The sequence below is a fragment of the Helicoverpa armigera genome, chromosome 3 (assembly GCF_030705265.1).
Source record: "Helicoverpa armigera isolate CAAS_96S chromosome 3, ASM3070526v1, whole genome shotgun sequence".
NCBI lineage: Eukaryota > Metazoa > Arthropoda > Insecta > Lepidoptera > Noctuidae > Helicoverpa > Helicoverpa armigera.
This window is the reverse complement of record NC_087122.1, coordinates 3,389,974-3,406,512: the sequence shown is the minus strand read 5'-3', so window position 1 is coordinate 3,406,512 and position 16,539 is coordinate 3,389,974. Positions and strand designations below refer to the sequence as shown.

Below are 16,539 nucleotides of genomic sequence, written 5' to 3'. Positions count from 1 at the left end.
GCATAATTGTTTTTTAGCTCCGGTTCGAGCATATGATGGTATTTAAAATGAATCAATTAATTAAGTAAAATTGTTAATTTAGGTTGATAGGTCAACTGGCTAAGTTATGAAAAAAAAGAAAGAAAGTAAAGCGGTTTTTTTTTAAATGTCAGTGTCTAAAATAATCCTGAATATTTAATTCCTATTTACTGGAGCAAAACTTTTTATTTTATTTTACATAATCAAAGCAACTGGCTTGCCATAAAATTATTTTATTTAATATAGGTATTGAAACAGTATAATTCATATTTTAATCCTAAATGACTTCATCCTAAGAAAAACATAAAATTAAGGCAAAAAATACAAAAGCGGTTCAAATTAACAAATAATTTATAGAAAAGTATTATCGATCAACTCATAATTTGCAGGATTATCTCATTTTAACAAACTATATTTAGATTATTAAAGAAAAAAATACCACTACCACAATAACTTTGCCTTCAAAATGTATCTAAAGTCTAAGTGCTAAGGTTCAATTTGCTTTAAAAAGAGGTGCAAAGCGTAAGAACTTTATGCGTCAAATGCCATTGTGAATCATGGATATTTGGTCAATATGTCATAATGTCATGACACTTGTAATAAAATGAGTACTTTGTCAATTTTATTATGAAACCGGATTTTCTGCATTTTTTTTGTACCTAGCTAGGGTTGTCTACTAGTGCATTTCTGATAAGATACGATATTAGCAAAAAATATATAGCCAAATATATGTATATTTTATTATTATAATTAACTTAATTTATAATAGTTAATTGTCATCATACAGTATATCTCAATAATTATCTATTTTTTGTTATTGACGTTTAAAATTGTATTTACTGTTACAATATTTTTTGTTTTAAACTTGACAACCCTGATGTCCATATTAAAATGTATATTTATCACACCTAATTAGCGAGTTATATTTTAATAAATAGGTGTGAATTATCTTTGTTTTCATTATTAAAAATACCGTTTAGAGATAACGTTTCATTTTAAGCAGTTTAAGATATTTTTATTTGGAATATCATCCATATGCAGAACAAAGTACTTTTAAGTGACTGTAAAAGGTATTTTAAAGGAAGTTAGTATGTCGAGTAGTCAGTAAATATGGTACTTGTTTTATATTAAAGTTCTGTAAAGAGAATTAGTTCTAAATGGAAGCCGACTATAAAGTCTTTTGGAATTGTTGAGGGTAACAACCTGGTAATTGCTTCCAACATGCGTTGGCGCTTGCACTTATATGTAAATACGATAATATTTTTCCTTTTTTTTTGATACAGTTACTATTTGTGCCAGTATAATATAAAATATTAAAAGCCAGTATATTAAAAGAAATAGGAATTGGTTTAAAGGTTCAGATTATTATTTTTATTTTAGTACATATGTACTTTTCGTGTAGGTAAAATTATTTTTGCTCTATTTTATACAGTCATTATTTCATCAATGGAAACTTTAACCAAATAGGTGTTGGTTCTTTTAAGATTATGACATTTCGGACTCGTCAATCAAAATAAACCAAAACAAAAGCTTATTTATATCTTAAAACTTGCAGTAACACTGTTTCCGATATTTTTGCATATATCTTACATAATAAATCAATCAGGCTTTTGTCTGTGTTTATGATTACGTAAAAAAACGCAGACAAGGTGTGTTAACAAGTCTAAACTGTCTAATCAGACTAGGTCGATAGGTCACTCATACAGACACTCACAGACTTACGCTTGTAAAGTGAAATAAATCATAATCAACACCAATACTATCAAATTAATACCTAAATGACCTTTATGTTTAATTCTGTGTTGGACTTTCAAATCTTTATTATAGACGAAGTTATAAACTTATGATTGGTACTTTGGCTTTTATTGAATGTTGAGGTAGGTCTACATTGGTGAATCGTCTGTTGACTGTACTTCGGCTCCAAAACTACTGAACCGATTTGAAATATTCTTTCACTGAGTTGAAATGCTACGCTCTGCCCGTGTTACAAAGGCTATATTTTATCCCACGGGACGCGGGTGAGACCGTGGGAAAACGACCAGTATGAAATAAATCCCTCCGAGATATGAACCTCAGGAATCGGGAATCTCCGATACCAACCCGAAATTTTGAACCTATCAAAACGAAAGTCTCTCGGTGTAAGAATGATCATCGTCTATTTTATAATTGTCTACACTTATCAATGTATTGAGAATCTAAGAAAAGTAAAGACTGGCAACGTCCGTCATGTTACCAGTGAAGACTATCCTTTAGTTCGTCCATGTATCCGTTTGTAGAACCATCAGTCATTTAACATATAGCTGTCAATACTATAAATATAGGTTGCGCTTACTAAGTGTAATCAGTGTTTAGATAATACTTATTAGTGTATATTGTCTTATGTAAGTGCTGACTATTTCGAAATATTAAGGCTAGATATTGACATAATAATTCGTGGTGCTTCACATGTATGATAAGGTTTATAAATCGGGCTGTTTTATCCTTGTATCATTTTCCAACGGATGGTTCTGATCAATAGAATTTTCAGTTTTGATCCCTGTGGGATTAAATAGCGAAACTGGTAAGACATTTCTTGGTACTTCTTAAAGCTTTACATTTACAATATTGTCGGCTAACTCGCAAAGTTTAATAATATTCATACTAACACAAGTGGCACAATAGAACACTTGAAGTTCCTTGAACATTTATTTGCCTACATGACAAACTTACCTACAGTCTAGTCTGAAGGTGTAATTAAATACCTATTAAAAGCTTAGGCATACTTACTACAGATTTAAAGCCTAAAGCTATGCCTGCTTAATATATGTAATTTGAAAGCGCTACAGTTCTTACTGTCACGATCAATTCATGATCGCTACCGGCCAATCGGATTCGGTACACGGAACGACGGAACCACTTTTGTTACCGAATAATAATTGTTATTAGATTATCTGTTACCGGTATTGATGTGTGAAAGTCATTCAGGCGTTTAGTGTCCGGTTTTTTGCCGGTCGGTACTGATATTTGTAGCAAGATATGGCGTGTTGACGGTTAGCAATGTCGTCGGTTGTGGGATATATGTATGTCGGTTGTGTGTGTATGGCATTTGTATACCTTTCATATGACATTCTATGTCGATTGATCTATTTTAGTGTTGAGTAACTAGTGCCTGTATTTGTGACGAAATGAAATAAACATTGATTTTATATAGAAGTCAAAAGAAGCAAAATAGGCCTGTTTGCAACAATCAATTGTATAATAAAAAAACAAATGAATGACATGCATTCAAATTGTAATGGAATAAAACTTTCTATCAAATAGTGGTCTAATAAAGCAATAACAATGTTTAAGCGGCTTTTAGTTTCGATTTAAATATGTACATTGTTTAAGATACAAGCGATGGGCGAGATAGAGTCCTAGAGGAAAGTTTGTAAATATAACGGGAGTAACACGGTTCGTCATTTACAGATAACAAAAGCAGATTTTCATGACATTTTCAGATGTCTCCCACTACGTGTTAAAAAATCTGACGTAGTTTCATCCACTTGTATTTTTCGGAATTTTTATTTTTTGTACAATTTGAAATTTTAGAATAGTATCTGCTGGTTACGATAAAATAGTATATTATAAAAATTGCAAATAAATCAACGGCTAATATTATGTGTACAGCCCACCCACATTTCCGCTTACCATTTGACCTTTTATATTGTTTCTCAAAATACCTAACAGTATTGCGAGAGTCACGAATTGTCTGCGGTCACTGCAGGCTGTCAAGTACTCTTTACTTACATAATGAATAAAAATATTTTGTGTCAGAGGTGTCGGCCATGATTTAATATCTGATAAAGTTAGCTCATAATTTCTTGAGACAGGCGACACAGTGTGAAATGTCTGGGTGTTGTCACGATTCTGCTTTCAGTTTTTGTTTTGTTCAATTTTGCGGGTGTCATTTTCAAAGCAACGTTAATGTCAACATAACTGATATTTTGTATAGGTAACACATCGTAAGGTATATTTTATTTCAGAATGTGGTCATACTTATTACATCCTTATTATTTACTACAAAAACAATGTCTTTACCGTTTTTTTTTTAATATTTTTGTTTTGTTAGTCGCCATCGTTAATATCAAACAATAAATAAATAAGTAAAACTGTAAAACGCTCAAATAAATACATATAAAGTCGCTAAAAGCCCTTCACTTACACCATTTCCACACGTTGGCCAGTATTGCGATAGTCACGCGCTCTGTCGCCGGGACCGAGCACTTGCTGCGCCCACTTGTCACGGGGAATGCAGGAAATGTCGAAACGAATCCAATTGGACCAACTATGAGGTAAGACTGGACAATAGGATTTTGCGCTGAGATTAATGTTGGCTTGAAATTGTCCGCATATTGTGTGGTTTCAGGAAATATGAAGTGGGCTTGGACAGTTAAGTAAATAGTTTACTTATATGTGGTTTAGTATGATGTTTGTTTCTATAATGTTATTTTTTTTCTACACCCATCGTGTATGTTATCTTTCCGTAGAAAATAGAATTAAATTGCAAATCGTTAATCTATAACTGCTTTGCTATTTTGCTGAGCAATGAGACAAGAAAGTTTTTGAACAAAAATAACATTGATCTGATCACCATTTATGTTAAGGACTTAAGGACATTTTTCAGAGACTACGAATATCACAATCAGTACTGCTTCCAATAAACTGTACCCTTACTATTGCAAAATATCAGTATCTATCAAATCTATTTCAGCGTAATACCATCAATGACACTTGGTACAAGACACCAAAATACCAACAGCTATGGCCCAGTTTGAAACAATTGCCTAACCCTTCCTTAAATACCTTAGTGTAGGTGTAGCCTATAATGTTTCAGTATTGGTTAATTAAATCACTTTCAGCATTGTCTTGTTTATGACCGCGGTGGGCGCCTGACCTATCACGAATGATTAAAATGGAAATTGTAATAGTAGACCAGTGGACCAGAATTTGGTTGGTATGCGCCACCTCCTTGAATTGTACTTCTATTTTGAAAGAATAACTTGATTTGTATATAATACATTTGTTGCTTGTAGAGACTGCTTTATAACTATAAACTTTTACGTGCTTTTTACACCTACAAAATATAGTTCATTTAGTTATACATATTGTTCACTTCACACCAACCGGGACTTACTAAAAATTCTAGACACTACAATTAACAACTACCTACGTCTAAAGACCCTCAAGACCAGATCGAGCGAGTTTACAAACATTAATTATACAACCTCCTAATAATATTTAGACAATTTACAGATCACGATCATTGATCGAAAAGCGATTATCGATCAAAGCAATACTATAAATGATTCTCTCTAGTGTTGTGAAATGTTCTCACAATGCACTAACAATTTTTCTGTTACGGTATGCCTTCAGACTAAATGTCTATACCATCTAACCGACAATATTTAGCAATATATAATACCATGGGAATCTTCGTTGTAACCTTAAATGTTAGCTCATCTTCGACTGATAGCATTTGAAACATTATTATAATGGTTTCGGGTGAGGAAACTTAGGTCTGGTTAAAGTTTAATAAATCTTAGCGTGATGTTCTATCAATGCTCATTTGTTTACTTGCTAAACAGTAACATATATCGTCACAAGCTTGTTTGGACAGGTAACTGCATTGCGGGGACAGAAGCAGTCATACCATACAAAAAAAAAACAGCTGTATCCATGCATGTTAGTTTGGAAGCCAACACCGACTAGCTATGACATCCAATAATTTAAGACAGGTAATTTATTCAAATATTTCAATTGAAAATCATGTCACATTCCCCAAATAAAATAATATTGCTACGTCCAAAATATTCAGGTATTAAATAATTTCTAGCGTTCGTGACTAGCTGTCAGCTGATTTGTGAACGTAAATTCAGATTGTCTGCCCTTTGTGGGGTATAGGAATGCAACGTTATCGCGTTACGTGAATTTGTAAATTATCTCCACTTAAAGCATTGTGTTTTGATATCAAAAATTAAGATTTATCTACAAAATAATATGAATTTGGAAAATCGTAAACCTTCATTAGTGCGTAGAAGTAAAAAAAGACTTTTAGCTTTTATATTAGTAAAGATATCTCGACATGCCTCAATCATCACCGGTGTGGTCTCCGAGAGCTTCGATAATGGACAAAATGCTCTTATAATATTTCAGTATTACATATCATAAGTTGTATATTATTTTGTACTTTATTATAATATTCTTGTTATTTTATGCGCTGTATCTTTAACGTGCTAGCTATAAATATAAAGGTTCTCGCTTCGTAAGCAAAAAATAGAACTTAATATAATCTCTGCCACAAAGTGTTGGTCTAATAAAACCTTTTTTGTTTCTACCTATCTGCGATCGTGTATTACAATATTTTATAGAGCACTGACCTCTGTACAAACACTGCGTAGAAATAACTAACACGTAGGAAAAAAGGTTTATGTACTTATAATCGACCTCTTTTGAAACTACATTTACAACTTGCGTTATTTAATTTAGGTACCCGGATACTGGCAACACTGCCTTGACATTCTCAAGAGAGAACTGTCAAGTGAATAAAGAGGTTTTATTGAAGCAAAAACAAAAAAAATAATCGCACAGTGACACAAATGACAAATCCGTTGGACAAAAATTATGAACACAATCGGAGATGATAAATAGGATAAGACAGTTAATAAAGATTTTAAATTGGTTTGCTCTTTGTGTTTTTTAGTCTTTTATTTTAAAATAATATAAAATTCGTGGCTTTAATTTTATATAATATCTACCTATTTCCTGCAGACTTAATCAATTAACGGATTATTTTATTGGAATTCGTTTTTGTTTAATTGTTATTTAAATAGTGTTTTTTGTCGCTATGATGACTTGTTACATTTTAAAATGTTAATACAAATTGCCATTTTTAATTTTAAGGTATATAATTGTTTTGAAACGATTACTCGGTATTTTGGTAGACATTTTAGGTCAGTGATTCATAAGATTTACTTAATAGTGTTATTGTTTATTTGTGAATATTATGACATAAACATAAATCCAGATTTAAGGTGAAATATTACATTGAAATTATAATAATGGGCATTGTCAAGAAATGATAGATTTTATGATGACATTTGCACAGTGGTTCAACTGACGCAAATTATGGGCATAGTTTACCTACGATAGATATTAACAACAAAGTTGCACTTTTAAATGGTTATCACGATAATAATTTGCGCTACTAAACTATTGTATCAACATTGTAATTTACATATAAATTTTATATCATCTTGAGATATTATCTCGATCTTCACGATCTGCCACCCACAATACAGTTAAGAATCTTGACATTTTGTTCGAGTTCAAAGGAAACGCTATTAAAAGCAATTTGCATATTATGTGGGCAATATTTGATCGGTTTAATAACGTCTAATATTGCACGGAGGTTAAAATGCATATTTACGTGGACAAAAAAAAAACAAGAGGATAAATTGATATGTAATTATTTTATTTTTTGCACCGTTAACATTAAATGATGTCTGAATTGGTAATTCAAGAATAAAAACAGGAGTGTTGGAACAGTTGATTTATTATAGTGGCATGCGAATTCCGCTCAGGACATTGTAGACGTAATTGTTCAAGGTAATGATTTAAATAGAGCAGGAAGTTATTACAAGTAGTCGCTAGCCGATAAGTAGTAATAAATAAACTTTTTGTATGTAATTAGATAAGTCGTAAAATCACAGACCAGAAATATTAAGGATATTTTTCTGGCCTTGATTTTTTACGTCAAATATCGATATCTGCAATTATTCTTCAATTATTTTTGTTTTTATTTTTATGAAAAATGCCATCTAACTCAACAAAATGCCAAGGTTGCTTGTCAGATTAAAAGTGTTCTACATGAAGGTAAATAACAAGTTTCTGGGAGGTCGGACATTTTTCTTTCACAGTGACAAATCAATGATAAATTAATGTCGCCATCTACAGTTACATTACAAGATACATCCGGCATGGTTTATGTTAATATAAAACTTGAGTATTCTTACTGAAGGATACTCCCAATATTACCATTTAAAAGTGCAACAATTATTACTTAACATTTGCTTCATTAAAACGTTGCGTGGGAGACTTTATTAGCAACTCATTTCAATATGACCGTCCTTCCCAAGACAGCTTATAAACAGATACCTATTAGCAGTCTAGAACACTTCATTCTTGTTATTACGAAAACAAAGGAATTACGTGTGCTTAGAATATAACCTTTCCTTCAGAAACAGAACCTTGAGACAGTTTAGAGTATCGAATGTTGCAACGTAGAGGCATATTTTAGAGTAGTTGTGCATAAAAAAAGTGAAAAGGCGGCTATTATTACGATAGCGAGGCCGTACACCGTGACAACTAAAGTAAGTACGAGGTTCAAGCGATGAGTGGGCAGCGATAACATCGGAACTCACGATGACATTATGCTCCATTTTTTTTTTCTAGAAAATGTTTATAGATGTACACTGTGCAGGTTGATTTCTTGAGATAGAAAAGTAAGGCAAACGTAACAAGGTATATTTATTTATATATTTTATACAAATGTTTATTGTTATTTACTTCACTTAACACATAATTTTCATGAATTTTCTACTTCTTTTTAAATAATCTGTGTCCAAAAGTTTATGCCTTGCACAGTGTTCAAAAATACGGACGCGGAAAGTAATGTCGCAACGAAGTGCAATGATCGGCCAAATTCACGCAGTTCTAAGTGCCATGTATAATTTATATTTCATTCTCTGTATGAGAAATCACGTCAATGTCTAGTTAGAAACTAGACTGAAATGTTCGACGATTACGTTGGTAAGACAGACAATTGTTTTATAAGTAGAAATGAATTGGTTAATACCATTTTATTTTCTTCTGAATTTGGCATCGATATAGGTGCAATTAAGATGCTAATTTATTTGATTTATATTTGTCCATCGTTCATCTCTTATAATATCCATATTATTTCTAAAGTATTTTAATCTGCAGCCCTGAGGAATCTGGGAAAATGTATAGGTACTACTCTTGCATCGTAAATGGGTATTTATTCTTCTTGTAAAAGGTAAATAAGCAGATTCAAACCTAGGCTTCTTTTTGCCTGATACACTAATGTAAAAACAGTGTCCCAATAAATTCTTTGCAAAGATAAAAGTTAAAGGATAAAGGTGCAAAAGAAAGCCTTTGCCTTTTATTTAGCTATCAGACAATACATTACTTTTAGTAGCGGCGCCTTCTGAATATTTATCGAGTACAAACCCCATTACTCAAATAGCATTAATAACAAATTTTGGGCGTGTTCGGACATACAACGCAAGCAAACCCCGGGGCGTTGTTACTACATGCTAACGTTCGAACTATTAATATTAATGCAATAAACAGATCATGCTCAAATTACTGGTAATGAGGACTTTGGGTACAAATCGTGCATGATTATAATTGTATCAATATTATAAAATATTTGAGAATCATACATCTTCGGAGTTTTTTTAAGTCATGCTTTTCAGCTCCTTGTTAGCAAGCATAGAATTCAGGCAAGAATTAGTTCTGTTGAAAGTAAAACTAATATTGTTGTTTTATATGAAAAGTAGCCAAGTATACATATTATGATATAAGTATATTAGGCAAAAAGTTCCCGATAAAATCGATAATATTTGTAGATACTTGTCTTAACTTAGTGCTGTTTTTTTCTATTAGGTCAAATAAGCATAAAATATTTGACTTGATCGTTGTTTGTTGTCGAATTATCAAAGTCAACATCAATTTCGCTGTTTTATCGTACCTACTGATACCGAATCATTGTTGTGTCAGAACTATTGTTAGGTAATCGATGTTATTTAATAACAAAATCGAGTTATCTCATTCACTTTTCTAACATTTTAATTGAGTCTCTCGATCCATAATCGAATGGACGATTCGCTATTATATTCTCATGTCGTAAGATTTTGTGAACTTAGAGAATTTATGAAGTAAATTATAATCGAGTGTCAGAATTAAATTGGATTGAATATGAGACATTCAAAAATCTCGCCTACACAATTGTTATTCATAATAATGAATTTATTGTTAGTGAGAGGTCCAAGGCCGATTTTGACGTATCATTATCTATATTGTGCAGGCGAACCACGAATGGGCAGTTTGGCGAAGTGATATAGGTTGCAGATAGGAATTAAAGCTTAAAGGTCAACGCTCCACAAAGGGCACGCGATCACGATTTTAATGTATTGTTCATGTGTTCGGTACATAAAATTTTGCTCTTGCATAATATTAGAGCATAATAATCAAAATTGCAGCAACGTCTAAAAATAACGAGGCACTGACCTCTGACTTGGATCTAGTTGATCCTAAATCGATCCTAAAAATAAAACAAGATCTTTTATTGATGTCGACAGAAATAAACTGACTTTTACTCTTGTCTTCTTTGTTAGATCAAGTAACATCTCTCAAGTTCCCCATTTACATGTCCAAGGAACATAAATTGTACTGAACGTCCAACACTGTTTCTTTTCGAGTGCTGATCTTATTTGCATTAACTACATTAGCATTACGAGATTACAGATATCATAAATCATTCAATACAATCACGTCTGTCCATTCTCGCCTACTCATCCTAGAAGTTGGTTCACCCACTGGCTATCCTGGTCCATTTACCTCCTACGTGGCCACATATATGTATATCCTGCCTTCATGTTTCTCAGGTTCCATAGCTCCGATGGTCTTGCCCTCTGAGAAAATCTCATACAACCAGTTAACAAGGATCGCTGGGTGATCCCACATTCATTCCACTTGATCTACGGCTTTGGCAGCACGAACATAATTCAAGCATTGTTTGTGAAAACATATTTCATTCAAACTTGAGAATTACCTGCGCAGATTATTCTTTCTATTGTTTGACAATACTTTGGCAATTTATTTCCTAGAAGCTACAGACATTGGAATATTTGTTAACTGTGAAACAGTAGACGCGTATGTAGGTGTCACATAATTTATTTGTTTTTGCTTGTATCCTAATTAAAGAGACAGTTTTTTTTTGTTTCAAGTGTAATTTAAATCTGTTTCCGAGAATTTGTAATCACTGTGGGTGTGCGTAAATGCATTGAACATGGCTAAATGCAAATATGTTCGCAACACTTGGCGATATTCGACGTTACCACCCACACCTATCCTGTAGTTATCGCCTAATAGTCATCGAGTTTCTTTTTTGATTTCACAAACATGGAAACGCAATCGCGGTAGGATAGGAAGAAAACGCTTGAGAATGTCGGAGTCAACGATCTTGAAACGTCGGATCTGAGTTTATTTAGAGCATCGAGTGTACACAATGGTTGGAGAATATTTCAACACGTCATATTGCAATGCAGATAAATCGCCCGAGCATTTCCCACACAACTAGACATTATTATGGATCTCAGGCTTCCATGGATGGTCCATGGAGAATAATTATGGATTTATTACATTTTGCAACACTTGCAGGCACGATCAAGGGATCTGATTGATTAATAAGCTAATACGTACTACAGAGCCGGTGGTTGCGACAACTGGGTCGATTTCGTTGTCCGCTAATTCTAGAGCGGGTTGTGCTTAACCATGGTTAAGCTAACCATTAGGGTGGGCGTGTTTTGTTTTGCATCCGTCGTTTGTGCGATGCAACTTTTTAATGTAATTGCTGGGTACTTTAATTCCCATATAGTTTGTATCGTTGTAGATGCAATTGTTTGTACCTATCTACAAGACTGTTCAATAAAAACGATTAGGTATTTTTTGTTTGATGTTTGTGACAACTATCTCAGTACATTGTATCAACTTGTCGTTAGGTAATGATTTGGCAAAAAATGTCGTATTACAAGCATTTTGAAGGTCGATGGTCTTTAGTACGGAAAGATTTGCATACGAGATTATTATAGCAAAAGTAATTTGAAATATGCTTGAGGCACATGAGTTAGATAAGCTAAATAAAATTGGATGGTTATCGATTTAACACTAATATTACAATTGATAAACATCAAAATTATACGTGTGTAAACTCTAAGCCTTAGGGTACTTTAGACAGCGCGTGCGCAAATCGTGAGTCGAACCTTGACGGTCGTATGTCGACACTGACATGGTTAAATCACTTCATGACTCCTATTACAACAGTTTTAAGGTTCAATTTCGTGTGGCAATTAATGGAGACTTTGGATTAGCTACTTGTGGGAAATTCAAGCATTTGTTCGCTATACCTATTACTATTGTTCGTTGCAGATTGTCTTAAATGCAAGGTTGTATTGCAAAACGTATGGTATGATGGTGCCTTATCTAGATAAGGTACGCTTATTACCTTTAGAGGATAATTAATTTATTGTTTGGTTGTTTCTACCTGTGTCTCTGTTATTGTATGCAGATTTGCTATTGGTTTTAATGTATCATTATGTGTTTAAAGGGCGCCTATGTTGTTATTTCTTGGTTGAGATGGATATTTGTGTGGTTAGTTATTAACCAAACTGATTTTTTTTCCAAATATTTCATTAATGATTGAGTGCAAATTAAGTTTATACAGACAAAGAAACAAAACACGATCATGCAGAATTGTATTTACCTTCCTAAACACACAAGCACTATTTTCTCAACTAAAGCTAAGCAAACAATTTTGAATACCGAACAATTTGCAGACACTAGAATTTGGAAAAGGAACTTAACCACTTAATATCATAATCCATGCGCCAGATTCGCTAGCTGTCCCACATCCCACGTAATTCGTGATACAATGGGAACGTGACAAAATTGTCTGCTATTAAGATAAGGCTTTACTCTCGGCTCCTTTTCACAATGATGATAATAACTTCGTCATGTGAATATTTTAATATAACTTGCAAGAATGTTGTTGGTTGTGTTGGTCTTGGTCGCTTTTGTATCGAGTCGATTCATCGAGGGAAAATCGATCAGACATTATGAGTGACAGTGCAATAAGAAGAGGTCCTTCTCCGTGTGAGAGGAGGCCTGTGCCCACGAGTGGGACGTTAAAAAGGCTGTTAAAGTTAAAAAAGTAATAAGAAGTATAGCGAGCAGAATATTTTTTGCCCATCCATCAAAGGTGATCGGTTTTGACTGAACACTCATAAAGGACAATTATTTCGATTCTCTAAGGACGTATATGAATTGAAATTAAATTTGCGTAGTCACGTATAAGTTTAGTCTTGCCATAATTATTATCAACTATAAGTGAAATATTATTATGTACTACTTATTCATAAAAAATAGTCTAGACGTAATATTTGTTATCTGAATAACGAAACATAATCAAACTCATCTATAGTTACGTGTGGGTCCATCAAAAAGATTTACGGAACATATGTAAAATCATCTGTACTAAGCATCATTTTCCGAACCATAAAACTACTTAATGAAACAGTGTTCAATGTTCTGTGCAATTTAGCTAATTACAAACAAATTGCACTGACGTAAGACTATGTAACATTATTATGTTACCTTCTTACTTCGTATGTTACACAGCATCAAGTATTATTGCTAATATGTTACACACTAGTGGTCTCAGAATGTGAAAAACACAATTCCTATTGTCTCTTATGAGTTGGTATATACAATCTTAGAGAATGTTAACAACAGGATACGTCATTGTCGTGTCTTTCCATCATCTATAAGCTGTGCCCTACTTGGTCCATATTGTGTCCACCTTATAAAATGTGCCATCTGAATAATATACGGAATGTTAATACAGTATTGAGTCTTAACCTCCTGTCAAAGGTTCGAAATCCCCGCCCATACTTGTACGTATATGTGTGCGTAGGTAACGACGAAAATACATCAGTGAACTATCACAAGCTAACATAAGCAGACTTTTCGTAGAGACTTGTAGTCATAGCGGATCCAGTACGTGAAATGCTCTGAGGAAAACAATAGAATATGCAACAGAAGGTCCAGTTGTTTGCACTTTGACGAAATCGATTAGTACAAAGGAGTTGCGTACCTGAATCTGATAAACGGATCAGCCGAGATAGGGGTGAGCTTGATGCAACTGAGCATGAATTCGCAAGGACAGTGAGGTAATTGCATGTTTTAGTGCGGGGATTGAAGTATCGATATCAAGAACTCGATGAAAATTAAAAGTATCGACATATTTTTAAATGTTGTAATGGGAAATTACTGATTTATAAAGCTAGATGAAGTAGCAAGCATAGCTCCCATGACCATATCAATAGCCTTTAAAAGGAACTCGTTTTTACTAAAGCATTGTAACTGCTAAAGTATCGATATTTTTTATCGAGTCCCTATTTAATGCTAAGTACATCCATTACGGCTCGCGTCGGTGGTTTCTGGTGATTATTTCGTTTAGTATGTACACTTTAAGATAACCATCTTAAAGTGTATCGGCGCTGTTTCGTTGTTCGTGCTATTGCAGGCGCTTGCGACAATTGTTGCATATCACTTTCGCAGACAATGCGGGTATGCGTGATGCATTCGATATACTTGCGATATGCCGTTAATTTAATCGGTAACCATTGTGGTCGTTTTGCTTGCAATTTAGTGTAATAGAATGGGTTGTTCAATCAACTATGACAGATTTGCATTTAACTTATTCTATTGAGGTTTCCACACGTTCTCTTAAGTTACCTATATCTGCAGAATTAACGCAAAAACCTCAGTCTCCATTACTCATGTATACTTTTCTGACTTCTTGACTCTCGACTAGCTTTAGCCAAAACGGCGTTGCTTTTGTCATATGGTTTTTTTAAAATTGGCTCTGTGAGACCTACTCCTTCGTACAAACTTAACAAATGTTTCTTCATATAAATAAGTACCAATAATCTCATTCTCATTTCCTCTTTCCAGAATGTTTCGGCGCCCAGTCAGACCGTTCCCGGTCGAGATCCGGCCCGATCCGCAGCGTGCCCGTAGCGGCCGACATCAAACGGGACGTGGATTTCGACTGTCCTGAGGAGTTCGGCTACTACCCCCACCCCACCGACTGCACATTGTACTATGTCTGCGTGTTTGGCGGCGCACTACTCGAGTCATGCACTGGTGGCCTTATGTACAGGTATGGATGTTGTGGATCTTAGTTTATGAATAGAAGCTGAAGGAAGAATTGTTTGAATACGGTGAATTAAGTGTAAGCAAGATTGTAATGGCAGAGGCAAGTAGGTAGATAGGCATTGGACTCACGGGTCCAATCGATCCTTTGAGGACTCGATGAGGTGATGACTATCATCAGCAAGGTGATGAATGATGATGAAAGCAATGATAAGATAACTTTTCTTCAGAAAACAAAAATAACCAATATGATGCAAAATATCATTCAGGTTAGTTTGACCGTTGATTGTTTTGAGAAAGTCAGTTTATTAATGAACAGCAAATGCACATGTTCCATCCTTAAAGATTCTTTTTAGAAGCTTAGACTTCTAATTTTCATATGCGCTATAAGTTACCAGATTTCCCATGATACAAGTACAAGATAAGCAGTGCCTAAAGACAAAAGAATTCTAATAACAAATATGCGTGACAATATTAACATCATTCATGTAAAGAGATAGACTGTCGTGGTTTATGGTTTGTTTTGTTTGAGTGTGGGAAAATCACATCAAAAAAGTTTATTTTTAGAACCCACCTAACGAGTAAAACTTTACGATATTGAAATCGTTTGAGTATGCATCGTGTATGATTTACAGCTCATTAGAAAAGCAAGCTATATAACTTGTACCACTTAGTTTCTTTTCACACTTTGTTAAGTTCATGGTTACTTTACTTTCAATACCATCATCAGCTCCGCTGATCTTCTGACCTGTATTGCAGGTGTAGCTAGGAAGATCAGCCTTACCCAGAAGACGTATATATATAGGATACTGCTAGTATTTGCCTTATAAGTATGTATCAAATCATTTTATCTTTTCTAGCCACGAGCTCCAAACGTGTGATTGGCCGCGCAACGTAGGCTGTGACGGCACCAGCGCGGTCGGCGGTGAGGAGTTGGAGAGGATCAACGAACGCGATCCCCCCCCTCCGCCTCCGCCACCGCCTCGCCGCACACCCCCGCCGCCACCGCCGCGTGCTCAACCCAACCCCGTCGTTACCTCAAGAGGACAGCCTAAATTCAGCCGACAAGAATACGAAAAGGTAATGTTGAAATATCGATGAAAACTTACATCATGCTGGCCTTTACCTGATGGAATATTTTATTAAACATTTTGCTTTTATTATATTATAGCAACAACAACTTTACGCGGAAGTAGACGACCTACCACCTGTCGAGGAAATTGAAAGTGACAGACAACAACGCGTTTACCGAGGACAGCCTCCTACTATAGGACAAGTTCAAAAGGACAGAGATGGCTACGGAGCTCAACAAATCAGTTCCGGAAGAAATCTGAATTCTAACATTATTCCTGCGTCGATACCTCAGAACAACGGTAAAATAGGCTCCTTCTCATTCGGCTCTCAAGTCGATGAACGACGAACTGCTACGGTTACCCCGGCACCCCAATCTTACAGGTAAGTCATAACAAGAGTATTACACAT

General features: G+C 34.4%; 1 protein-coding gene across 6 annotated transcripts in view; it reads left to right on the top strand.

Moving 5' to 3' along the window:
• Nucleotides 1-16,539, top strand: part of LOC110383844 (mucin-2) — a 124,440-nt gene that overhangs the window by 88,996 nt on the left and 18,905 nt on the right. For all 6 annotated transcript variants that reach the window (XM_064043505.1, XM_064043508.1, XM_064043506.1 and 3 more), the window contains exons 2-4: nt 14,857-15,064; nt 15,918-16,137; nt 16,229-16,512. In XM_064043505.1, the coding sequence (XP_063899575.1) occupies nt 14,857-15,064; nt 15,918-16,137; nt 16,229-16,512 (712 nt within the window). The remainder of the gene's footprint in view (nt 1-14,856; nt 15,065-15,917; nt 16,138-16,228; nt 16,513-16,539) is intronic.